General features: G+C 45.2%; 1 protein-coding gene across 1 annotated transcript in view; it reads left to right on the top strand.

The window, feature by feature from the left end:
- Positions 1-26,718, top strand: part of PRRC2B (proline rich coiled-coil 2B) — a 327,590-nt gene that overhangs the window by 82,745 nt on the left and 218,127 nt on the right. Inside the window, exons 6-11 of the mRNA XM_082264226.1 lie at positions 7,256-7,497; positions 8,993-9,123; positions 9,498-9,643; positions 14,607-14,697; positions 15,285-15,480; positions 24,452-24,779. Of these exons, the coding sequence (XP_082120352.1) occupies positions 7,256-7,497; positions 8,993-9,123; positions 9,498-9,643; positions 14,607-14,697; positions 15,285-15,480; positions 24,452-24,779 (1,134 nt within the window). The remainder of the gene's footprint in view (positions 1-7,255; positions 7,498-8,992; positions 9,124-9,497; positions 9,644-14,606; positions 14,698-15,284; positions 15,481-24,451; positions 24,780-26,718) is intronic.

Genomic DNA, 26,718 nt, shown 5'->3' with positions numbered 1-26,718 from the left:
TCAGCCCACTGAAATAAGCCTATGGGCAGCTTCATAGACTGCAGCGCCTTCTCCCTCCTTGAAGGTTAAGAAACCTCCTTTATTTTTTCACTCACTTTTTTTTTTCCTTGACCACCTACAAGGTCTGGCACTCAAAATCTGTTCAATCCTTAGATAATCCTTCCTTTGCATGAAGTTGCACCCCCAGTTTCTAGAGGAGCATTTAACTTTTTCGGTAATGGGAGTTTCACTTTCTGTGCCCTCCACTTTTAAGCACCTTCAATCTACCGGTGTCACCTCACAGATTAGCAGATCTACATCAAGCCCTCAGGTCTTCTGGAGAAAGGTGTAATTGCCCTATTTCTTTGGCAAAACCGTCCTGGGGTTTTCCTCCAATCGGTTTACTGTTCTCAAGCCCACAGGAGGCATTCACCTCACTCTGGATGTCAATTCAGATGGATCAAAGTCTGACTCGCTTTAAGAAACTGCTTCTAGTCTTGGACCTAGTACAGGCAGTGTGTTCCCTCCACATGAGGAACTTCAGACACTGTAGAGTTTGAAAGCTGAGACCTGGGCAGTCTAGGAACTGTTCAGCTCTCTGCTTCTTTGTTTTTGAATCCTAGCTCTAATGGTAGCCTCTCTTGATGCCGGTGCATTTGCCCAATTTTTCTCCTGATCTCCTCAATTCTGTCATTGTAGAGCAAGTTGATCCAGTCTCTGGACAAATTCAGCTATCCCCAAAGACCTTATTTTCTTGGCTTGATGGTTCAGCAAACCAACTCTTGAGTTTGAAGTCCTTCCTTCCCATCTTTCTGAGGACTGTTATAAAGAAGGTCGGCATATCAGGCTAGGGAGGATTCTAAGGCTTCTGTAGTTAGAGGGGTTTGATTTATTAGGTCTCGTCTCCCTTTCAACATCCTGGAAGTTCGAGCACTTTGACAGTCTCTGCAGTCCTGGACCATCTTACTGGAGGTTAATCCAATCTGAATTCCGTTTGTAAACACCACATCATTGGTTTACATCAGTCATCGGGATGAACAAAAAGTCTTACCAGATACTTTCGAGGGCCAGGTAGAGGCACATGTAGGCTTCGCAACCCTTAGCAGGCATAATGGATTCATCATACATGTTAAGGAGCCATAGTTTTGGTTCAAGTGGCAAAGTTAAATAGAGAATATTAAAGTTAAGATATCACGTCTGTATCTGACAATTTTAGACCTCTCCACATCATATAAATAAGGTCTGCTTGACCCCCATCACATCTAAAATGCACGTCTGTATTTCTTTAGTGCCATCTAAACATTTTAGCTGGAGTGTGAGACATTTGTACCTACTCAAGGTAGGTTTTCTTTTAGCAATCACCTCTTCAAGGCAAGTGTCCAAACAGGTGGTTTTATTCTGCAGGAAATCATTGCTGGTTTTGCTTTGGGTCATGGGGGTGTTGAGATGCCCTCCCTGCCTAAAATAGTTTCTGCCCTTCATCTCAACCAAGGTATCATTCTTTTGCCCCTTTGTCTGGCTCCAATTTCTCAAAGTGATTTTCCCTCCATTGTTTGAATATGTTTTGGGCTGTAGGAGACTTATCTTTCAGCCACTGCTTATGGGGACTGATTTTCCTTTTAGTCATCCCAAGTGGACTGGTTTACACTGGCTTCTTGGTGGCTTACACTGGCTTCTTCAACATCTCTAGGTGGCTCAGGCAGACAGTAATTTAACCTTATGTTCTCATAGGATTCTATTACAGGCCTTTCAGTATCAAGCTACTGTTTACAGATTTTTCAAGGCTGCCACCTGGTCATCTGTTCTCCTAATCATTAAGTTCTGCCAGATGGATGTTTTGGCCTCATTTGATGCCAGCTGCAAGTGTAACAGCCTTCAGGCGGCCCTATCAGCTGAAGACAGTTTTGTCTGTTTCTTGGGCCGGTTGGTCTGTTTGCTTTGCTTCCAACCCCTCAGACTGCTTTTGTTCATCCCAAAGGTTTAACTTCCTGTGTGTGTGTGTGTGTGTGTGTGTGTGTGTTTTTTTTTTTTCTTGTCTTTAATCTCATCTTATGATCCTGCTTTCGGTACTGTTTTGCTAAAAAAAAACTTTTGGAGTAATCTGATTTGTTTGACAGCAACCAATCCTCCTCCTGTAAGTTGCTTTATAACTCTGTTTAAGACTTCCTTTGTTCCTCAGTGGACTGGAAAGGTTTTTTCTGTTTACGACCTAAAAATGTTCTTAGAAAAAACTGAAAGTGAATGCAGTTACAACATCTAAGGACCTGCCAATTGTAATATATTGCATTTCCCCAAATACGTTTCAAGTTAGACACGTTCCACAAATGTTGATCCATAATCAAACATGGCATTGTTTTGTATAGTGATTAAACATTTTGCCTGCTAGCATATGCGCAGTGTATGCTACATTTAAGTCCTATCACTGGTGATAACTGTCGTGGTTCCCAATGTGCTTATGTCAAGCTTTCAAGACCACAATGGCTAATGTCATAGTTGGCCATGTTTGTTTCTCACCATGTGCCAACTGATGATCTAAATAGGAACTAAGATGGTGCCCTCCTCTGCAGATAGGGTGTCATGAGATTCACCAGCTCTGGTTTCCCTTTGTGTGGTGTTCCCTGTGTAGTGGAGAGCTTGAAACTGGCTGTGAATTCCAGGAGCCATGACATCACCGATCGGCTCCCATAGCCCAGCTGTTTGAGCTCCCTCCTGTACCCTGCAGCAGCTGCTCTCTGACCTAGGGGAGCCAGAGCTGCTGGATAAAGTGACTAGACCAGAGCGGATAAAAAAAATGCAAGTGTACACAGCTTTTTTTTTTTTAATGCAGGATTTTGGGGTGTGTGGTTAGAATTTGGAATTGCTGTGAGACATGTCTTCAGAATTCTGTCAAATGTAGGCTGACAGCATTTTGCTATGGGCTGGACTGCTAAGGATCAGCTATCCAAAATGTGTACATTGCTCTTTCGTTCATTGACAGACACAGCCCTTCAGGATTTTTTAACCATAGGGTTATAATGCCCCCTATAGGAGTAGGACATTAGGTAGAAAAAAAAGAACTTCAGAATGAAAATGAGCAGTTCCAAGAGGTATAATCCACCTCTGTGCTATAGGTGCTTTTTTTTTCCTGCCTAGTCAGGAGTAAGGACCTAGTTTCTTGCTGGTCCTGGCAATTCTTTTTTTAAATGCCTGTTTGGGCGACTGGCTGGATAATCTAGATCCAGCGGTCACCCCTGTCTGGCCAGCGAGCGCGCGCAGACTGTAGCTCCGCGCTCAGTGAGCCGCAACATAGCCCCGCTGGATGGGTCCTGGTCTGCGAGTTAAACGTCTCGCAAGGGTGCATGTGACCAGGTCTCGACCTGCGTCACAGCGTTCCTTCTGGCTGGCTGCTCCCCCACTTCGGTTACAAGGCAGGGCCTGTCTTGGGAGTGTTACCCGCACGCTTCGCTGGTTCGGTAAGTAGGGGGCCCCCTCCCTCTTTTCCCTGGGATGGTCGGTTCCCCTCGGGTTCTGAGCTGGCTGGTCTTCAGGCTGTGGTGTCCCTGGCCTTGGTGCCTGTGGGCACGCTGTCCACCTGTCTCCCTTGGTGGGACAGCTAGTGGGCTTTGGGGGAGGGTGGCCCAGGATCCGCAGGTCCGGGTACCACGCGGTCGGGTAGACGGAAAGTTTAGGCTGTGGCTTTGCGGCCTACTAAGATCTTGCATGGAGCAACCCTAGTTGTGGCGGCTGAAGCCCCACCGTTGTGCCCTGGGACGTCCAGCTCCCATGGCTGGCTGCGGGGTAAGGATGGCGTTGGCTTAGCGAATGCCCCCTCTGCCCTCTCCCGTCTCATCTGGTTCAGCCGCTGTGGATGGGACCACCCTACGGGGTCTGAGTCTACCTTTTTCTGACCCATCAAACAATGAGGATGATTCCTCCATGGCTGCTGTTCCGCAAGGCGCTGGTAGATGCACTGATTGAGTCAGTGCATAAGCCATTTATGTTGGAGGATGCAGCCGAGGCTGCTGTGGACACATATCTGTTCCGTTTGTCACCCACAAGCCCTCCTATGAATTAATGGTGTTCTCCTATCCTGCTAATGTTGACAATTATACCTGTAAGTTCTGGGTGCATCCAATACGACCCGTGATGGTCCCAAGATGCTTTTCTGTTCGGTATCCCTTTTGAGGAGTCGCTTCTGAGAAAGTAAACGGTCCTACCGGCGGTGGGTTCTCTTATTTCCAGATTGACTAAGGCAACCATGTTTCCAGTGGCAGAATTCCTGGCTTTTAGGAATCCGGCTGGCAGGCTACCGCTAAGACCCGTTACATGTTTTCTATGGCTGGTGCCTTATTGCGGCCTGTTTTGGCTCTGGTGTCTCACACTGATGGTGTGGGCGACGCTTTTGTGTCTGGCCATGGGGTAGCCAAATTCCCCCCCACCTATGGTTAACTGGCGAATCGGTTGGTCTGCGATTTGTCTGTGATGCATGTTTAGGTGCAGTACCTGTGAGTCTTTAAGCTATCTGTCTCGGCAGTGGTACTTGGGTGTAATTTGTGGCTGAAGTGTTGGTCTGCAGATCAAGCTTCCAAGAAGGCCCTGAATAACTTGCCTTTTTGGGGTGTGCCTCTGTTCGGGGCTACTATGGATAACCTCATTTGGAGTACTGACTGGGGGTAGGAGTACCTTCCTTACAGTCTGGGAATGGGAAGGTGCCTTGCCGACGGCATGGGACTTCCTTTTCACCCCACAAGAAGAAGTCAGACCTGCTGACAAGGCTCCTTGGCATGCAGGTTTACCCCCGTCTGTGTCTGGGGTGGGCTAACGTCTTCGTTCCGGGGCAGTGGACCTCATGGGTCAGCGACCAGTGGGTACATGAGGTGATTGTTTACTTTTCCAAGATAGAATTATGTTCTTGTCCTCCGGGAAGGTTCTTTCCTTCCAATGTGCACCTGTCTCTGGTTAGGCTGCAAGCTCTGTTGTGGGCAGGGCAGAACTTGTCCCAGGGAGTGATCCTGATTCTGGTGTTGGAACTTTTTTCGGGGGGCTTTGATCTTGCCCTTTGCTGATTCCCAGGAAGGAGGGCAAGTTCGTTTTGATCCTTGACCTCAATGACCTGAACTATTTTATGCTGGTTGAGTCCTTTCGGACAGTGGTGGCATCCCTGCATCAAGGGGGGCTCCCTGCCTTCTTTAGACGTCTAGATGCCTACCTGCACATTCCAATTTGCACCTGGCATCAGCATCTCCTCCGCTTCACTGTGAGAAAGAAGCACTATCAGTTTGTGGCTTTCCCCTATTGTTTTGCATCCGCCCCTCGGTTCTTCACAAAAGTGTTGGGCCCGGTCTTGGCGTTGCTGCCTCAGTGGGGGATTGCTGTGCTGGGGTACCTGGACGGCCTCCTCTTGCGAGCAGAGTCTCCGTCAGCTCTAAAAGCCGATGTAGAATTTACTCTCCAGACTTTGCGGGGAATTCAGTGGCTTTTGGATTTTTGAAAGTTTTGCCCTGGTTCCGACCATGAGATAGGATTATCTGCAGCTGACTCTGGATTCAGCTCTAGCGGGGAGGGTTCCTGCCTCCTGGAAAAGTTGCAGAAGTTGCATTCTGCAATTTAACTGTTGCTAGCCCACAAGTTGTCATCCCATCAGACATGTATGCGAGTGTTGGGCCTGATGGTGTCCACCTTCGAGGCGTTTCCGTTTGCACAGGTCTACACGAGACTTTCAAAAGAGAGATTCTGGTCAAATCCCAAGTTGCTGGACGACAATGCGTTCTCTGGTCTGGTGGCGGCGCTCTGACCTTGCTACAGGGCGAATCCTTTCTCCCCTTGTACTGGACAATGGTCACAACTGATGCCAGCCTATCTGGGTGGGGAGAGGTTCTGGGGCTGGACTCGGTCCAGGGCTGTTGGATGTTGGAACAATCAGGCTTTCCCTGGATCATTGGACGGAGCAGCGCCGGGGGCTCCTGGTGCATATTCAGTCGAACAACGCCACAGCCATGGCTTGCGTGCATCACCGGGGCGGCACAAAGTGTGTTAGTGGCCCTGGAGGTCTCTGGCATTCTCCGGTGGGCAGAACGGTTCATCTGGCCCTCTCCGCCGCGCAAATTTCCAGCAGACGGAGTACCTCAGGCTTTGGACCAGAGGGAGGGAATGGCCCCCTAATCCGAATGGGTTTCATCAGATTTGTTGGCATCTCGGCTCCACAGAGAGGTTCTGAGGTTCGTGGTGTTGTGGAAATTTTATCAATAATTGTGTTTACATTTTCCAGGAAATGTTTTATTTAATTTGCCAGTCCCGCAGTGTCAGTTTACCGATAATCGCTATGCACAGCTAATATGGCTTTAACTGGCATTTTGGAAACCTTCCATTAAATGGAGACTGCATACCACTCGCCTGTTCTGAACAGCGGGCGCTCTGAGTGGCTACCACTGGAGAGAATGACGATCCGAATCGATGGCAGTGCGATGCGAACTCCACCGTGCAAATGTAGATCAGCCAGCCGGGGCCCCTGTATTCACTGGCGGAGGTATGTTTGTGATGTGGAATTATCGTTTTGATAAATATCTGCCCTTTTACTGGAATAATGGCTGGTAGCCTTCTATTATGCTTGATCCACATGGCTGCTGTTTAGAGGTCCACTCCCTCTTTAGGGGTGTATATGTGAGGGCTTCCGTTGTTTTTTTAGTGAGCTCTCGTTACCTGGTTGGCTATGGTTTTAGCCCTGGGATTTTTTTTTGTTCTCACCCCTTATGTTTTGGCACTGCTTTTGGATGTCCCTATGGTTCAAGAATCCTGAAGAGCTGTCTGTCAATGAACGAAAGATAAAATGGGATTTTACCATAAAATCCATTTCTTTGTGTTCATTGACCAGACACCGCACCCACCCCCTGACACTTCTTGTAACAATACTGCGCACTTATAGCAGAGGGGGGAGTATACCTCCTGGGACTGCCCATAGACGGCAAAGAGTTCTTCTTTTTTTTTTTGCCTAGTGTCTACTACTGTAGGGGGCAGTATAACCCTATGGTTCAAGAATCCTGAAGAGCTGTGTCCGTCAATGAACGCAGAGAAATTGATTTTACAGCAAGTCAAAGGTCTTTTTTTTTTTTTTTTTTTAATTCAATGAACACAGAAGGCATGTCAATCCATACAACAAAAATCATTTTAATGCTCTTGTTTTTGTGATCTTAGGATTAGGACAGGGGAGTTGCACCTTCTCTTTATTTGTCATGTTTCCCAGCATGTTAGTGGAAGGTGAAAGTGTTAATCTTGGTTTCTTCTTATGCTTCTGTTTCAGATGTCACCAGTTGGAGGGAGGGCGGTGGGAGAAGCATCTCTAGTGGCATATCTCCAACCGTCTCTCCTACTGAGCCGGGCAGCAAATCCACCATCTCTGGAGATGGGGCCCCCTCTGCGGCGCAAGCTAACGATTCCAAGGAGCTTTCGCTACGTCCGGCTCAGCCTCCTCGAAAAGGGGCTACGCAGTTTTTGGGAAACACATACCATCCACCAACCTACCATGATATGCTGCCAGCTTTTGTGAGTGCCAGTAGGGTGCATTTTTTGTTTAGTAATATTAGGCAAATATATTTGTTTTTAAGTAATGCTAATAGAACTTAACATGTGTCTTTATATTGGCATTGCACTATCTACACCGTGGGGTTCTGATTGAGATGTAGAAATCCTTCTCTGAATGACATTTAGTTTGCTAAAGTTCTGTGCATCATACCTGATCTGAATGACTCAGAAAAGGAGCACACCCTGCCTCGTATTTCCTAGTAGTGATTGAACCATCTTGAAGCAAAAGTTCACTTTACTGAGAGGCAAAAAAGGACCAAAATATGACACATTACAAATATTACACACAACATTTAGCACGTTAATTTGCAACATTTAACTTCGTTTCAATATATACTACTTTGATTTTCTAAATATTTTAGAAAACTTGGTGACTATAACTATCCCATCAAACAGAGTATGTGCACAGAGGCTTTTGTAAGCTCTTTCTTTATGCCTCTTATGTCACAGCTCTCTATTAATCCCTAGATAGCAGCTGTGAAAATCTGTGTAAAAATCAACCTTATTTGCTCTCACGTTAGCCTTTTTCTTCCCTGTTCCTTGGAACTATTTTGTATTTGCTGACCTCAGCAAAGTTGGTATGATGTAATTGTAAACAGACAAAATGTGTAAAAAAAAAAATTCAACATTACCTTTTTAAAATATGATTTGCAGTCTGTTTCACACCTGCTCTCTATGGATTGCTAGAGATCTGTGACCCGAGGGAGTATTAAGAGCCCATATGCACAGGTACTGTTTGGTTAAATAAGGAATGGCAGTTTTACTGTAAAAATGTAATTAAAAAGCAAAACTTGGTTGATATCTGGCATGCCCAGGTTCCTGCATGCTGCGTTAGACCAGCTGTATAGCCCCCCTAGATGCACTTTACTCTGAACAATGGGCCAGGTTTCCTGATGGTGCCAGCCTGACCCTCTCCAGCCAAATGTGCTTACTGTTGGCTCTTCACTGTGATGGGTGCCCTTCGTAACCAATAGTAGTTTGCACCCAGTGGAAAGGGTGGAGCTTGCAGCAATGACCACAATGCAAGTGGTCAGTTATTGCAGTGCAGAGCAACTCGTGTTTTGGGGATTCCTTAATGCTATCCAGGCAGTTACCATATTCTTCACTTAAAGGTGCCTGCCAACTGGTGTAAGTAGTGCTCCTATTTTATGACACCCTGCTCCCCCCTTCTCTCCCTCCCACAAGGTAAGAACCCTAACTCCACTTAAAGGGTCACCCTCCTGACAGCCCTTTTTTATTTCTTCCAGCAATGTCACTGACAGCTTCTTTTATGGTGAGGTTGACCAAACGTAATATTTTATTTATTTTGTATTGGCTGTCACACCTGCCTACTGGCTTTATTAGTTATCCACAGAATGCTTTAATGCCTAATTCCTTAGCATGAAATACACAATTTTATCAGCCTTTTATTGTCTTAATTGAGATCTTGGATTATTAAGTAACTTCTCTTTTTCAGATGTGTTCTCAGCACCCACCTGAACCCACTGGGACATTGGATCGAGCTTCCTTCCCCACCCTTACCTCCTCCCAATCCCGTCTTGAACCTCGTGTACCTTTTAGACAATACCAGATAAACAGTCATGAAGGGTAAGTGGAAATGTGAGTGCTGTTTGCGCTTGTGGCAACAGATATTTGAGTGCTCAAGTACTGCAAGTCTCCATGCATAGCTCATGACCTTTGACAGATGGAGGTTGTATTTTACATACAAAACAAGCTGGTACTATGAAGCTTTTTGACCTTCTGAAGACGCATGCTTTTGAAGCAGCTTTGGTATATCCAAGTACATTGCATCCACGCAAAGATGCACATTGCCGGTAAAACATGAGTAAGCTACAGTACATTCCATCCATAACTTAATGTTGTTGTGTGAAATATTTGTTGTTTTTCAATTATAAAATGTTTCCATTATAAAATGTTATTACTTGTCATGTTTCCATGTATCAATGTAATTCTTCTTACAGGAAAGAAAACCGGCCTAATGGCAGTTTTCGGCCGGTACGCCCACAACGGCCCCAACCTGAAAGGGCTCCGCGTGCCACTATTATTAATGCTGAAGATCTTAAAGAATTGGATGACCTGGACAATGATGCTGAAGATGGCTGGGCAGGTGAGTGGTGACGTCTTCAAAAGTATAAACAGCACATTGACTCTGGACTCCAGGCAAATTGCAAATTACTAAAATGGCCAAGAAAATCTGGACAGCGAAGTCGAGCCACACTTCCACAACTTTGTCATGCATGATATAATAGATTTTTTATTTATCTTTTTAACCATACAGTGCGGGACATATGCTCCTCTAAATCTTAGCCATGGTTTATATGCTGCCATTTTCAGATGACACTGGCAAACAGCCTTAGGACAGTCCATAGAATCCCTTCCGCTCCCAGCAATTCTTGGGTTTTGGATTATTACTGCGGTACATTTTTGTTGCAAGTCCTGAGACCTATTTTGGCTTGTGCATAGTCCCACCCTCTGTGGAAGCAAAGCAGCATGTGTGGTTGTTTGAACCTTGTCCTTAGTAGAACTTTACGTTCAAGCCTTGTCCGTTGTGAACCGTTTGAACACTTAACTGTCAAAGTCTGAATCAGGGCAGTGGTCTCTACACCCAAGGGTGTTTTAAGACTTGTGTAATGGGTGAGCAACCTTCTTACAGGATCAGCAACAAGCTGGATAAGTTTTTCTCCAGGTACAGTGATGCTCTAGCCGAAGCTGTGGATACTTTGCGACGAGTAACCCTCATCTATGCCTTTGCTCCCTTCATTTGACTTCTTCCTCTGCTTCGCAGGATCAAAACTGAGGAAGTTCTGGTGGTCGTCTTTGCTCCGTGCTGGCCCTGGCAGATATAATATGCCGGCCGGGTAAGAGTCTGGTGGATACTCTGTGGATTCGGCTAGACCATCAGGATCTTATCTTTGATGAACCGATTGACTGTCCTTCGTAGTAGCTGGTTTTAAAACTGATCTCCAGTGTTTAGTGAAGTTTTATATAGTTTGATTGGACCAAGGCGGTCCAAACTATTTACTTCACTAACAGGTGCAGTGGCTGGGAGTGCTGTTTAAAACTTTGTAGTCGTAGCTGCCTAGTGTAACGCAGTGGGATGGCAACTTCCCTGATCCACTCTGGGAACAAAATTGAGCTGATTGCTGCTTAGCTGTTCACAGGGAACTTTGTATTCAGTGGATAAATACAAAGCTTTCTCGGTTTGGCTGAAGTGGAGATTGTGATGTCATCCATCTGCCTTTCCACCCCAGCCTATCAGAGGAAGCTTTGTATTAAATCATAGAACACAAAGCTCCTTGTAAATGGCCTGACTCAATTTGGGAAGTTCCCATCCCAGTGCTGTATACTGTATGTAGCTGAGGCTACATACAGAGTATACAGCGCTTCCAGCTGCTACATCAGTTAGTGAAGTTAATAATTTGCACCAGCCTGGTCCAAACTGTTGACTTCACTTAACCACTTCTGGACTGGAAAGTTTTAACCACTTCTCGCCCGCCCTATAGGCAATTGACGGCGGGAAGGTGGTTGTATTATCCTGACCCGCCATCATGACGTCAGGCAGGATATTGCGCTCTGCGCGCCCCAGATCGGTGCTGCGGTGTGTCGCTCTGACACACCACGTCTCCGATCTCGGTAAAGAGCCTACTGATGTAGGCTCTTTACCATGTGACCAGCTGTGACCAATCACAGCTGGTCACATAGTAAATAAAAAGAGCGCCTGACAGGCACGAGTAGAGACGATCTGCGGCTCTCTTGGCGGGGGGGGGGGGGTGGTCTGGTGGTGTGTGAGGGGTTTGTGCTGGTGATAAGAGCATTGATTACCAGCGCAGACCCTTGGGGGGGGGGGGGGGGGGTGCCACTAGAGCCAGCAGGGATGTCCACCAGGAGGAGGAGGAGCCAAGGAGCCTGCCAGTGCCCATTATTGCCCACCAGTGCCACCTATCAGTGCCCACTAATGCTGCATATCAGTGCCACATATCAGTTCTGCATATCAGTGCCACCCTCTTCAGTGCCTGTCAGTGCGGCCTCATCAGTGCAGCAAAAAAGAAAAAACCTTGCGGTGATCAAATACCACCAAAAGAAAGCTCTATTTGTGGGAATAAAATGACATAAATTTGGTTTAGGTACAGTGTTGCATGACCGCGCAATTGTCATTTAAAATGCAACAGTGCTAAAAGCTGAAAATTGGCCTGGGCAGTAAGGGGGTGTAACTGCCCTGTATTGAAGTGGTTAATGACCAGACCATTTTTTGCGGTTCGGCACTGCTTTACTTGAACGGAAAATTGCGCGGTCGTGCGACGCTGTACCCAAAGAGAAATTATGTCCTTTTTTTTCCCACAAATAGAGCTTTCTTTTGGTGGTATTTGATCACCTCTGCGATTTATTTATTTTTTGCGCTTTAAACAAAAAAAAAAAGTGACAATTCTGAAAAATAATAATTTTTCACATTCTGCTATATAACATTCCCAAAATAATGTAAAAATAAAACAAAATTTTTCATCATTTTAGGCCAATTTGTTTTCTGCTACATATTTTTGGTAAATATCCCAATAAGCGTATTTTGATTGGTTTGCGCAAAAGTTATCGTGTGTACAAATTGGGGTAGAAATTTATGTAAATTTTTTTTTTTTTTTAATTCTTTTATTGAAAAGGAAAAGGCATATGACAAGTCACAAAAAGGAATACAATGAGCAGTATCAAGATAAAATGGAATACGTAGCTCTCAGTCAACATATCTAGTAGGAGATAACAGTGGATTGGAACGTGAAGACGGATATTATAGAAATTTATGTAAATTTTAAAAAATGTTATTTTTTTTACTAGTAAGGCCGGTGATCAACGATTTTTAGCGGGACAGCGACGTTGTGGCAGACAGAACTGACCCCTAACAGAGATTTTTGGGGGACCAGTGACATTACAGTAATCAGTGCTAAAAATATGCACGGTTACTGTAATGACACTGGCAGGGAAGGGGTTAACTCAGGGGTGATCAAAGGGTTAAGTGTATGCTTAGGGGGTGTTTTCTAACTGAGGGGGATGGGCTTGTGGAATCAACACAGACCTGTGATCCTAAATAGGAAGATCACAAGCACTCTGTGCTAATTCCTGAGAGAACAATGGTCTGCTGTGTTTACAGCAGCAGACCGCTGTTCTCTCTCCACGAGGAGTGATCGCGGGGGCCCATCGGCAATCGAGGCCACCGGCCCCATGAATCAGCTTCCCCGCTGCTGAATGGGGACGCACGTGCGTCTCCAGTATCGCTTCTGCGGATCGCCGCACAGGTACGGCGCACAGTATATCTGTGGTGGGCAGTCAGCAAGTGGCTAAAGCTTGAGATCTGCTTTACCAGCCTGATTGTTGAAACTCAGGTTTTGAGACAGAGGCCCCTTTTCATCCTAATGTGGTGTGGTTTACCCACTCTGCAGGTGCTGTCATTTGGCTTCTATTTCCAGTGGTTTTGGTACGTCTTCTGAAAAGTGAATTTAAAAGTCCTGCTTGCATAAGTTTTTGTCTGCATTCAGAAAGCGCATCAAAGCTGCGAGATGTAACTGAACTCTATGGGAATGCACAGCAAGCCCGTGAGTACACTGCGCTGCACCTGTGGTGTGGGCAAACCGCATCACATTAGCTTAAAAGGGACCAGAGGCATTTCTGAATCTGTGATTCTTACTAGGACTACTTCTCTGTCTGTCATCTGATATGGAAGGCATACTTAATTTGATGGGGATATCATGGTTTCCACCTGAAGAGCGTCTCCGTGGGGAAAATCCTTTTCCCTCCTGTGGTCGAGTCTGGCCTAGTGTTTGGCTCTCAGTACTCTTAAGCCCCGTACACACGCGTCGAAATTAGGCCGGGAATTTTCGTCCGACGACCGATCTGCTGATTTTCGGCTTGTTAGTATGATGCTTCCGACAACCGACTCGAGAATTTTTTCGGCCGAAAAGTCGGTGTGCAGGCTATAAAATTTATGTCCTCCCTAAAAATACATCCGATTTTCGTGCAGTCAGTACAGATTTCGATGGGGAAAAATCTTATGAGCAAGTCTGGGCATGCTCAGAGAAGAAAGAACACGAAGAAAGCAAACCAACACATGACATCACTTCTGAAGTAGAATTTTGTTGTGCGGGAAAATTTGTGTGCAGCTTTATGGCCTCAAGAATCGTCTTCCTCCTTTTCCTGTCAAAGCACTCTCTACCAGATTTGTAAGGCTGGATTCACACTTATGGGAATTGGATGTGGGTTTCCCCGCATCCAATTAGCATAAGAGTGTGATGGCTTTCAATGGAGCCGGTTCACACACCTCCCGGGACTGCAGCTGTCTGCACTGGAAAAGGGTCCTGTGCGTCTTTGGCTCTGTTTCAGGTTTGAATTCAGGCCAAAAGTCGGACCTGACTCGCATCTGAACAAGGACACACTGAACCCCCTGCTGTGAGCCGCGGCTGCAGCTAGTGTGAACCCAGCCTAAAGTGATTGTAAAGTCTGTTTTCATTTTTTTCTATTAAAATAACAAACATGTTATACTTCCCTCGGTGCAGTTTGTTTTGCACAGAGCAGCATGGATCCTCCTTTTCTCGGGTCCCTCTTCACTGCTCCAAGCTCCTCCCTTCTGTTGAGTGCCCCCATGGCAATGCATTAAGATAAAAAAACTTTGACTTTACAACTCCTTTAGTGCTTCCTGGAGTTTTTGGCATCAAGCAATGGTTTCCGGTCTTGCAACCTGGTCTACTGTTCACACATTTTTTGTGTTGTCCACCCCTCACTTGGATTGCACTTGGGTGTCCCAAAGGTTAAAAAAAACTGTCCCCCCTCAATGGATGAGAGAGTAGACTTTTTTGTACTTGTAAAATCAATTTCTTGCATTCAATTGGAGTACCACCCCTTTGTTTAAGATAAAGCGCTTGATACTGCTTTGCTGCTAGGCATCCTAGCTAGTTGCCATACGTTGGCAATGCATTTCACATTCACTTCAAGCATTAATGGAATAATTCTCTAGCTTTGCTTTTCTGTGTATTTACTGTATTAGTTATACTAATAGACTTCCCATTGACCAATCCTTTTTTTTTTTTTAGGCATTCACGATGAAGTGGATTATTCAGAAAAGCTTAAATTCAGTGAAGATGAAGAGGAGGAGGAAGTTACAAAGGAGAGCAGAGCTAAATGGTAGGAGTATACCTATTACTGCTTGCTTGACTGATTGGTGCTGTTTGTGTGAACCTGCAGTTTTTTTTGCAGTCTGCAGTAAGATCTCAGGATTTGAGCTTGAACTTTTACTTTTTTTTTTCACTTGGCACCCAAAATGGACCTGCAGCCAAAACCTTTGTGCATCTTGGATCAAACCTCTGTTTTTATTTCTCTCATTGCTGGAAAAAAATTGTGCTCAACTCCTAATACCTATTTGCCAGACAAATAGTGAGGTCATATCTCACCAGTGGGTACGAGATTATCAAAACTTATTGATGGTTTAAGTTTTTCTTATTGCACAAAGATGGATGTTGCGGTTTGCGTCATCTTAGGGAGATTTCTGCTCGCTCCATGTCTCTTACATCTTTCACCATGCGAGGAAGTGAACAGAGTCCTCCCCAATGGAGACATGGCAGTAAGAACATCACGCAGGTTGCAGCCTCCCCCTTTTTTATTTATCCACCTGGTGTTGGATTTTACAACTTTATTCCGAACACCTGTTTCCAACAATGTTAGTTTATAAACTTAGCTATTTGCTAGCAGCTAATTTTTCTCTTTGGTTTCAGGAATAGCTGGGAGTGTAGAAGGCAGCGCCAGGTTTCCTTTAACTCCACTGACAGTGCTGAAGCAAAGCACCCAGCTGAGGATGGGAAGGTGTGGAATGACACGGGGATGCTCAATCGTCCCACAAGAAGAGCCCCAGAGCCTGTACAGCAAGCTCCCCGCAAGGCAAACGGTCGGACTGCAGTGACAGAACACCAGGTACCACCTGTGTAGTCCTAATGTATACAGAGGGACCAATCTTGCTCTAATTTTTCACTATGGGTGTTTTTTTTTTTTTGTTTTTTTTTTTTTTGAAGAGAACCCGTTGGCCTGGTTAGTCAAAGTGGCATAGTCTCTTTAAAGACCAACTCCACACACATTTTTTTTTAAATAAAAAAAACAGGTAATACTGCAAGGTTTAATTTGCTTTCTGTGTCTTGTTGGAGACCTCCTCCTCTCCCATATTCCGTGGCTGGAGGTCACGTGATGAGGAAGGTACATAGTCTGGTTGAAAAAAGACACAAATCCATCCAGTTCAACCAATGAGGAAAAAACAAAACAAAAAATTACAATCCTATACCCACAGTTGATCCAGAGGAGGAAAATGGCAAAGCAAGATCCAATTTGCTCCACCAGGGGAAAAAATGACTTCCTCCCCCAAGAAGCAATCTGATATTCCCTGGATTAACTTTACCTATAAACATTAGTATCCAGTTATATTCTGTACATTTAGGAAATAATCCACTCCTGTTTTAAAGCAATATACTAAACTGGCCAAAACCAGCTCTTGAGGGAGTGTAGTCTGTATTTTTACAGCTCTTACTGTGAAGAAGCCTTTTTGGATTTGGAGATTAAATCTCTCTTCTTCCAAAAATAGAGTGCCCCTTGTCCTTTGTGAATAATTCGACACCAAGCTCACAATATGGACCATTTTATACATGGTGATCATATTCCCCTTAATCCCCTCTTCTCAAGAGAATAAATTCAGTTCCTCTTTTCTCTCCTCATAGCTGAGCTCCTCCATGCCTCTTACAGTTTGTTTGCCCCTCTCTGCACTTTCTCCAGTTCCCCAATGTTCTTTTTGTGAACTGGTGCCCAAAACTGAACTGCGTATACCAGATGAGGTCTTGCTAATTTGTACAGGGGCAAAATGTCTCTTGAGTCTATACTTCTTAATACAAAGGATTTTTCCCGCTTTTAAAAACTGCAGTTTGGCATTGCATGCTATTATTAAGCTTATAATCTGCCGGAGCACCCAGATCCTTCTCCACTATGGATTCCCCCAGTTGTACGCCCTCTAGTATGTATAATGCATACATTGTCTTAGCCCCCAAGTGCATAACTTTACATTTATCAATATTAAACTTCATCTGCCACATAGTTGCCCAATGAAACAGTGCATTGAGGTCGGCTTGTAAATTGGAGACATCCTGTAAGGAAATTATTCCACTGCATAGCTTGGTGTCATCTGCAAAGACTGAAATGGTACTTTTAATCCCAGACTCTGTCGTTTATAAATATATTTAAAAGTAAGGGTCTCAACACTGAACCTTGGGGTACACCACTGACAACTCTAGACCATTCAGAGTAAGAATCATTAACACTACTCTCTGAATTCTGTCTTTTAGCCAGTTTTTTTTTATCCATTTTTGCAGGCCTGTAACCTTACACATTAGCCGTGTTTGGGGAACTGTGTCAAACGCTTTGGCATAATCCAAGTATACTACGTCCACAGCCACCCTTCTGTCCAAGGTTTTACTTACCTCTGACAACTTCTGCCTTTCATTAATCACTTGCAGACCGCCCCATAGCAGATTTACTGCTACATGGCGGCCACGTTGTGCAGAATCATGTGTATATACGTTATTCTGCACTTCCAGGTTTTGGGTGCGAATGCCTGCCACCGCTGGTTCCTTCCCACTGTGGTTTTTACACAGCAAGAGCTGATCAGAAGGTCCTGCATACCCGCTGATCGTTCAATACACTGACAGAATGAGTCTGTAATTAAGGCATTCTGTCAGTACAGAAGACATGGATCCTGTGTTTATGTAAAGCAGAAACCCCCAATTCATGTCTTCCACTAGTAAAAGCACTTAGCCCACTACACTGAAAAATTAGTTAGGGAAACCGTGAACCCTTTGATCGCCCCTGATGTTAATCCTCATCTGGCAGTGTCATTAGTACAGTGACAGTGCATTTTTTTTATTACTGATCACTGTAATAATGTCACTGATCCCCAAAAAAGTGTCAGGTGTCCGATTTTTGTCTGCCACAATATCTTTGCTTGCTGTCATTGCAAGTAAAATAAATATATCCCACAGTTTTTAGACGCTATAACTTTTCTGCAAACCAATCAATGTACGCTATTGGGATATTTTTTTTTTTTTACCAAAAATATGTAGCAGAATACATATTGGCCTAAATTGATGAAGAACTTTGATTTTTTTACTTTTTTATTTTTTTTGGATGGGTTTTAGAGCAGAAAGTAAAACCATTTTTATTTTTTTTTTCAAAACTGTCGGTCATTTTTTGCTTCTAATGCAAAAATTAAAAACCCAGAGGTGAGCAAATATCACCAAAAGAAAGCTCTATTTGTGGGAAAAAAAGCAGATACATTTTATTTGGGTTCAGTGTTGAAAAAAAATGGCCTGGTCAGATAGGGGGGGGGTGTAAACCTTCCAGAGGTAAATTGGTTAATCCATGCTGTAGAGCTGCACGATTAATCAGAACAGAATCGAGATCGCGATTCACTCCCCCTGACGATCTTAACATGACACTTGCTTGATTCTTTACATAGCTCTGAGGGAGCAGCTGTCAAAAAAAAAAGCCTCCTGCAAAAACCTATCAGCATTAGTCTCCGCCCCCGTTCACACGGGGGCGATCCGACTTCCCCAGGCGACCACAGAGGTCGCGGCGCGCTGCTCGCACCGCGACCTCGGAGCGGCCGGCATGGACTTCATAACATTGAAGTCTATACAGGTCGCTCCGGGTCGCCCCAAAGAAGCTCCGGACCCTTTTTCTAAGTCAGAGTGACTTGTGTCGCTCCTATTAGAACGGGTCCATAGCTTCTGTATGGGAGGCGACCTGTCGGCGACCTGGTCGCCTGACAGGTCGCCCCAGTGTGAACGGGGTTCCCACTGAACTGTAAACACAAATGATTACATTGTATCTTTTCTTTCCCTCTGCCGGAGGAAGGAAGTTTAACCTCTTAAAGACTAAACCTTTTTCCTACACTTGTTGCTTGCAAGTTAAATCAGTTTATTTTTCCTAGAAAAGTAGTTAGAACCCCCAAACCTTTATATATTGTTTTTTTTAGCAGAGACCCTGCAGAATAAAATGGTGATTGTTGTAAATTTTTATGTCACACTGTATTTGCGCAGCAGTCTTTCAAACGCAATTAATACACTTTAATGAATAAAAATATAAAAAAAATAAAACAAAACCGTAAAGTTATCCCAATTTTTTTTATAATGTAAAAGATGTTACACAGAGAATCGTGATCTTTATTCCAAGCAAAAAAATCGTGATTCTCATTTTGGCCAGAATCATGCAGCTCTACCATGCTGTCTGTTGCTTAAAATATTTTCTTGCACAAACATCTGTGATCTTTTATTAAAGCGGATCTTCACTGCATCGGAGCGCCGCAAACCAAGAACACTATGTAATTCATTTTTAATATTCAATGCAAACTCCCTCCATCTGTGTCTCCATGCTTTATTTTGGTGAGAAATCACTTTGAAAAACGCCCCCTAGCATTTCTGGCCATGGCCATCTTGAGTAAGGGCAAATGATTCTTGTAGCATTTACTTCCTGCCCTTAGCTCAAGTATGCATGCAGGAGAGTGTTCTGAGCTGTGAAAACTACTCCTGGGATGTGTGACATCATTTGCCTAGGGCATGAAACCAGAAAGGTAACTGAGGAAATTTAAAAAAAGTTTAAAACAAGTAAATGTGATATAGTTTCCTATCTATTTACTAATGAAGTGCCACTTTAAACTCTCCGGTATCTTCCCAACTATAAAAGTTAAACTATCAGGTCTATAGTTTCTTGTCCCCTCCCTTTTCTGACCTACCAGGCTACATGCTCGGATAAGGGTCTGGCATAAATTTTAGGGTGGGCAGGCCATTTTGAATGTGGGGTTTCGTTTAAAATCCATACCAGACCGGCCGTTTTTTTTTTTTGCTTCCAGGCACCAGTTCCTTCCCACAGGCCCTCCAAAGTGGCGAGGGTGTTCCCCTTTCCGCTTATCTGTGACAACTCTGTCACAAAACAGTAGGGTTGTCCAAAACGCAGTGGTTAATAGGCATTTTTTGCTTGCGGTATCTTTATTAGAATTTACTGCGTTTTTAAAGGTAGATGGTCCCACCTGTAGTGGACTCGCCAGTTTCAAGGTCAAATTGGGTTACCTTCATCCCGGTTGAGGAGTCCCAGACCTTTTACAGGGCCAGCTAATAAAAAGGTGGATGCTCTGGCCCGCCATATGTGCACAGTGGCTGGTTCGGCAATTAGGCCGGTAATTACTGTTGCCCTGGTGTCGCAAACTCTGACCGAGTGGTCTAAGCTTTTACGCCTGGGCCTGGTGGGAGAACAGATTCCCCCTGTCTTTGCGGAGCGGGCTGGTTGGTCCAGGGGCTACAGTCGATCTGTGATGCTTCTGTGGATGCGGCTCCTTTTGATTTCTAGGCGGTCTGTATCAGCAGTGGTCCTTCGGCGTATTGTCTGGCTGAAAGAAGACCTTCTCTGATCTCCCGCTTGTAGGGGATCGCCTGTTTGGAGCTTCCTTGGATGACATTAAGTCTCTCGCATGGGGGGGGGGGGGGGATTCTTCTTCCGCAGGCTACAGAGTGCAAGGAGCCCCGTGGGCCATTCTCCTCAGCTCTTAAGCGGCTTCTTGGTCTCTCAGGGTCTCAAGACAAGGGATCAAAAGTCAGGGCCTCCACCAGAGGTTTCAAGAGGACCTGGTCTGGCATACCACGAGCGGGCTTTTCCAGACATGGGACATGGCTGCCTCGGCATGAAGGAGCGCCCTCACCCGTATCTGGGGGGGTGGTCGACATCTTCGCTGGTTTCCGAAACCATGGACCTCCCTGGTACAGGTCAAGTGGGTCTTTTTTGGTCAGGCTGCGAGATCAAGTTCGGTCTTGTTCTCCGGAAATGTTTTTTCCCTTCTAACCTGCACTTGTCCCCAGATCGCTTCCGGGGTCTCTTTGCGGCAGTGCAAGACTTCAAGGGGTGATTGTTCCGGTTCTGACTTCGGAACATTTTCAGGGGGTGTTTACTCAAACCTCTTTACAGTCCCCAGGAAGGAAGGCAAGGTTCGTCCAATTCTGGACCTCGATGCGCTAAGCTGGTTTGTGGGAGTACAGAAGTTCCGTATGGAGTCCATTCACATGGTAGTGGCGTCTCTATTTCGGGGTGATTTCTTCTCGGTTTTGTCCATATCTAGGATGCCTACCTGCACATTCTAATATGTGCTGGTCGCCAGCGCTTCCTCCAATTTGCCGTGGATGAGAAAGTAAATCGGTTTGTGGCACTGACCTCTGGTCTCATCTTCGCACCTCGGGTCTTCACAGGATTGTTGGCCCCGGTGCTGGCATTGTTTGTGTCAGTGGGGGATCACGGTACTGGGGTACCTGGACAATCTTCTGCGAGCGGAGTCTCAGTCTGCTTTGATGGACAACTAGAGATTGCTCTGCGAACTCTGAGGGAGTTTGGTTGGATCCTGAACATTCAGGAGTCTGCTTTTGGTTCTGTCCACAAAAACTGGACTATCTGGGCTGACTCTAGACTCGGCCTCGGCCAGAGTGTTTCTTCCTCGGGAAAAACTCCAGACATTGCAGGAGGCAATTCAGTTTCTGTTGTTCAGCAGACGGTTATCCCTCCTGGCTTGCATGCGCGTGCTGGGCCTGATGGTGTCAACCCTCGAAATGGTCTGTTTGCACAGTTCCACACAAGATCTCTGCTAAAGAGTTTCTGGTAAAATGGGTCAAGGATCCATGGTCTCTAGTGGTGGCTTCACTCTCCGGCACTTCGACATTGAAAATCCTTCTCCTCCTGTACTGGACACTTGTCCCCATGGATGCCAGCCTGTCTGTGTGGGGAGGCATCCTCAACACAGATGTGCTCAGGGGGTCTGGACTCTGGCAGAGCCCAGATTGCTGATTAGTGTACTGGAACTCCGAGCGATCAGACTTTGTCTGGCTCATTGGACATTTATCTTCAGGGTTGTCTGGTACGAATTCTATAGAACCATGCCACGGCCGTGGTCTGTCAACACCAATGGGGCACAAGAAGTGTTCTGGCTGCTCGGTAAGTAGCCGGCATTCTAAGGTGGGCTGACTGATTCCTTCCTCCTGTGCAGGATTCAGGCAGAATGGAATTCCGGTCATTCTAGTGGCTCCAGACTGACCTCGCTGGTCTTGGTATGCCAATCTGGTACGGCTGCTCGCAGATGCTCCTCAGGGACTTCCTCTCAGGGAGTATCTACTGTCCCCAATCCTCCATCCTGCTTTACAGTCGCTGGCTTTAATGGCTTGGTTGTTGAATGCCAGGTGATGGAGGTTTGTTTGAATTAGTGACTCCTACGCTGTTAAAAGCGAGGAAATCTGCCTCTAGGAAGATCTACCATCGTATGTGGAAGACGTACATTTCGTGGTGTGAGTCTCTTGAGGTTCATCCTCGCTCCTTCTCGGTAGATCGAATCTTAACCTTCCTTTAACGGGGTATGGGGGGGGGGGGTGTTGAACAGAAATTGGCCATGAGTAGGAGTACCATCAAGGGCCAGGTATCGGATTTTGACGGTCTTTTTCCAACGACATTTGGCCGCACACTCCCCTTGTGTGTACTTTTTTTTTTTTTTCAGGGTGTCCCGACATTTGGTTCCTTTGGTGCGGGCTCTGTTGCCGCCCTGGAATCCTAATGTGGTGCTTTTTGCCCTACTGAAGCTTCTCTTTGAAAATAATTGGGAGGTTCCCTGCTTATGCTGCCCCAGAAGGTGGCCTTCTTTGGTGACTATCACCTCTGCATGCAGGTTGTGGGAACTGACAGCATTCTCCTGTCCACCTTATGGTGATTCACAAGGATAAGGTGGTGCTTTTGCCTCTGTCATTCCTTCCTATGGTGGTCTGAATGCGGATATATTGTGTTGCCTTCCCTTTTTTCCCCAGGCCTAAACATCTGAAGGAAATTGCCTTGCATGTCTTGGATGTGGTCGGGGCAATTGGGGTGTACCTGGCAGCTATGGAGTCTTTTAGGAAGTAAGACACACTATTTGTGCTCACGGACGGACCTCACAAAGGATTGCCTGCTTCTTCTGCGACCATTTCCAGATGGATCAGACCGTGGTTCAGGCCTATTGCGTCAGGGGTCAGGTTTCTCCTTTCCCTGTTTAAGGCGCATTTTACTAGGGTGCTTAGTGTCTCCTGGGCTTTCCTCCTTCAAGCGTCAGTGACGCAAGTTTGCAAGGCGGCTGCCTGGTCATCAGTGCAAACTTTTGCAAAGTGTTTTGTAAAGTGGTTGTGTTGGCATCTGCGGATGCTTCTTTTGGCCACAAGGTTTTGCTGGCTGCTGCTTAGAGGACCTGGTCCTCTTTGAGGGTGTATTTTTCAGGTGAGCTCCAGTTTTTTTGTTGAGCTCTGTTACCTGGTTGGCCATGGTTAGCCTTGGGAATTTTTTCCTGATGTTTTCCCTACCCCTTATGCTTAACACTGCTTTGGGACGTCCCAATGTTTAAGATTCAGGAGCTGTCTGTCAATGAACGAAAGAGAAAATGGGATTTTTGACTTACTGCAAAATCCATTTCTCTGATGTTCATTGCCAGACACAGCACCCACCCCTCTGTAGAGTTGGCTTTTTTTCTGACACTGCTTGTAACAAAATTGAGTGCCAATAGCAGAGTGGTTGTATACCCCCTGGGACCGCCCATAGGCGTAGTCTAACTTTTTTCCTGCTTAGTGTCTTACTCCTGTGGGGGGTATAACCCAATGGTTAGAACCAGGTGTTGTGCCCGTCAATGAACATCACAGAAATGGATTTTACGTTAAGTCAAAAATCCCATTTTTTATTTTTTTATTTTTTTCCCTGCGAAAAAAAAAATGCATTTATTTTTTTTCCAAAAAATTTACTTTTTAAAAAGTGACAGAAAAAGGTGTTTTAAAAAGCTGTTTGCAAAGACTCCCAAAGAAAAAAACTGCAAACACAAGCAGTAAAAAGCTTAAAGCGGTAGTATCCCGCTTTTTGACACTTTTACCTACAGGTAAGCCTATAATAAGGCTTACCTGTAGGTACAATTAATATCTCCTAAACTGGTACGGTTTAGGAGATATTTGCAGTGCATGCAGCCGCTCACGCACTCTGAAGGTCCGGGGGGGACCTTCAGCTTTCCTTGCCGGGAGCTTGCCGGAAAATCACTCCCGCGGCTCCGGCCAATCACAGCGCCGGAGCTGCCGAACCCGGAAGAGACGCCGAGGGATCATGGCAGCGCCCGCAGCGATGTCCGTGGGTCCGTGTTGGGGCTTCGTTCTAAGGTAAGTAATACATAATGAGCTAGTATGCGATGCATACTAGCTCATTATGCCTTTGTCTTGCAGGTTTTTTTTTTTTTCTTTTTTCGGGTTTACAACCGATTTAAACAGTTTTTCACTCTCCACTCAAATGGTGTGCTCTACAGAAAGTTAATAAAGTAAATGCACACTTTAGTAGTGGCAAAGGGTTAGAACATCTGTCGGATCTTTGTGTTATGGCATACTGAAAGGGAGTGGAAATCTTGCCAAGGAGGACACAGATGGCAATAACAACTTGACAGTGTTTGACGATTACCACTCTGTTCAATTACAGGAATAAGCCTTGCTGGGAACCTGTTCAGAATGCATGCTGCTTGTTCGACGTGCTGGGTATTGTTAGTCTCTAAAACATAGATCATGTACTATGGAGCATGGGCAGGGATTTTTTTTCTTCTTCAGTGTATCGAAGGACAGAAATACATTGCTGTTTGCCAATCAACACAAGCCTAAAGCCATAGGCTTTAAAGTTATTTTGCTTGACTTATTTGTGCTTGCTGATAGCTTAACTTTTTTTTATATTTTTCTTGGTACAGGATTCCTTTTTAAAAAAAGCATAAAAAGTTTGATTTTAACTTTCTGAGCTCCTCAGTTTACATACCCGCATGCTTTTTTTTTTTTTTTGTTCTTAGAAGCCTGCACCTACTGCACTACTGCGGCAACCATCTGTGGAGGAGAAGGAAGAGAGGGTACCTCCCAGGCAGAAGTTTGTACAGTCTGAGATATCTGAGGCAGTTGAGCGTGCTCGCAAAAGACGTGAGGAGGAAGAACGGCGTGCTCGAGAAGAGAGGCTTGCTGCCTGCGCAGCGAAACTTAAACAGCTGGATCAGAAGACAAAGCAAGCTTCTAAATCTGGGAACGAGACTCCAAGGCGGTTGGAAAACAAGGAGAATGAAGATCCCAGGTCTCCTATCTCAGACCGGAGCAGCACTCAGGAAAGTTTGCAGAATTTCCGAAGAGGTACGACTGCATGTGAAGACTGCTTGAGATCAGTAGAAACCACATATTCATGGGGACAGGATATCAGTCAGGGGTGGTATATGTTTGAGTGCCCTTCCTCCTCCTTCCGCTTTCTGTACAGGCCTTCAGTATTACTATTTCTTCCCCCTTCCACATAATGCTGCATTGTAATAGGCTTTTCTTAAAGGATAAGTCCAGCCTAAAACTAAAATCCCTGCATCTGTAGACCTTCTCGATCTAAGACCTATGTAGCCTTGTAAAGAAGAAATTAGTGTGTGTATGTGTGTGTATATATATATATATATAATATATATATACATATACCTTTTTTTGAAGCCGATCCTACTCGAGGACACTGCCAACAACAGCTGTGAAATGAATGCGAAGTGACGTCACCAATAGTTTCTATGGGGCTTCCGTTGTCGACCGTGTCCTGATGGCTCAGCTTGGGATTGGGTTGGATCGGCTTCAAAAAAGGTTCTTCTTTACAGGGCTAGATAGGTTAGTCTTAGATCGAGGCGGTGTATAGATGCAGAAGTTTTAGTGTTTAGGGTGGACTTATCTTTTAAAGTTTATTTCTCTAGTTCGGTTTCTATTCGGGTTGTCTCTTCACATTTATTACTATTAAGCTGAATCAACCCACATTTAAAACTGAACTCCAGACAATCCACTAAATTTAAAATGCAGTCATGAACAAGGCTATGAATTGTCTTAACTTGCCAAAAGATTTGCAGAGCTGATCAGGCCAGTCTTTAGTTCCCGGATACCCTTTTGTGCAGTCAGACAGGTCAGTGACATTGCTTTTATCCCTGCCAATAAATGCTTCAGCTGGGTCTCTGACCTGCCCCAGGCCTGCTTAGTGGAATATAGAAGAGCGTTACCACACGGATAAGGTCATCGCTTTGCTCTTTCCTCTCTTCAGCATTTTTCCAGTGTAGATTGACCGTAAAAACTTTTCTTTTTATCCCTAGAGGGACACAAAGTCTTTCACCTTCAGGTTATACTGCAGTATAGAGGAGGATTGGACACTAGTAAACAAACTGTAGGCCCGACCAGGACAACAAAACCTCTTACTGCTCTGTTTTAGCTAGTGTCCTAGGAGAATGGACATCTTCTCTTGGTCTCTGCTGTGTGGAAGTATAGCCAATTTTGCTAGCTGCATTTTTCTTTTTCTTGAACCGTTATTGCTTGCCTCTTGAGCTGCGGCTATCTGGCGTGACCATCTTTAGCCTTGAATTTGGAGTGTTATGTCTGGACCTTGCAAGGTTAGCCTGGACGAAATCTTTGGGTGCTGGATTCCATGTACAGTGCTTTCCAGACTAAAGGTTCCCTATAGAATGGTTTTCTGGTCCAAAGCCACTGGTATTGCCTCAGAGCTTGCCCTGCCTCTGAAACTCATTTTCTGAGTAATTTACTCAGGCCAAGAAAAGGGAGCTACCTCACAGACTTGACACAGTTTCCCAAAAGCTTTTTCCACGGAAGAGGTGCTGGTATCATCCGCTGGGTGCAGTGTTGCCTGTGTGCGCTTTGTGCTCTTTCCTGCCATACAATATTGGGAAAATAGTTTTGTGCTGCTGCTGAGCCATGTGCAGCTTCCATCCCCCCATTAGTTTCTGTAGCTCACCACCTTATAGTCACAAACCCATAAGACTGTTAGCAGGTGAATATCTGAGGTCTTGCTTCATAACCAGAGCTTTAAGTTTCTTTGCTGCCACACCATCACATGTCTGTTTCTAGGCATGGAAGGGGGAGAGAGAGAGTCTTGCTGGAACAGGTGCAATCAGCCTACTCTCAACATATACAGGACTGCTTGCAGCGCACCTCATGCTGCTGGTGAAATCTGCAGACTGGAGTCTTATCGACGACTTCTCCTAGAGTCCTCTTTAGCCTTGTTGGGTGTGGCTTGTTTCTCTGCCCTTTTGGCTTATGTTTTATTACA

Source organism: Pelophylax lessonae, assembly GCF_965119305.1.
Source record: "Pelophylax lessonae genome assembly, chromosome: 7".
In the NCBI taxonomy this organism is placed as follows: domain Eukaryota; kingdom Metazoa; phylum Chordata; class Amphibia; order Anura; family Ranidae; genus Pelophylax; species Pelophylax lessonae.
This window is presented reverse-complemented; position numbering and strand designations above follow the sequence as displayed.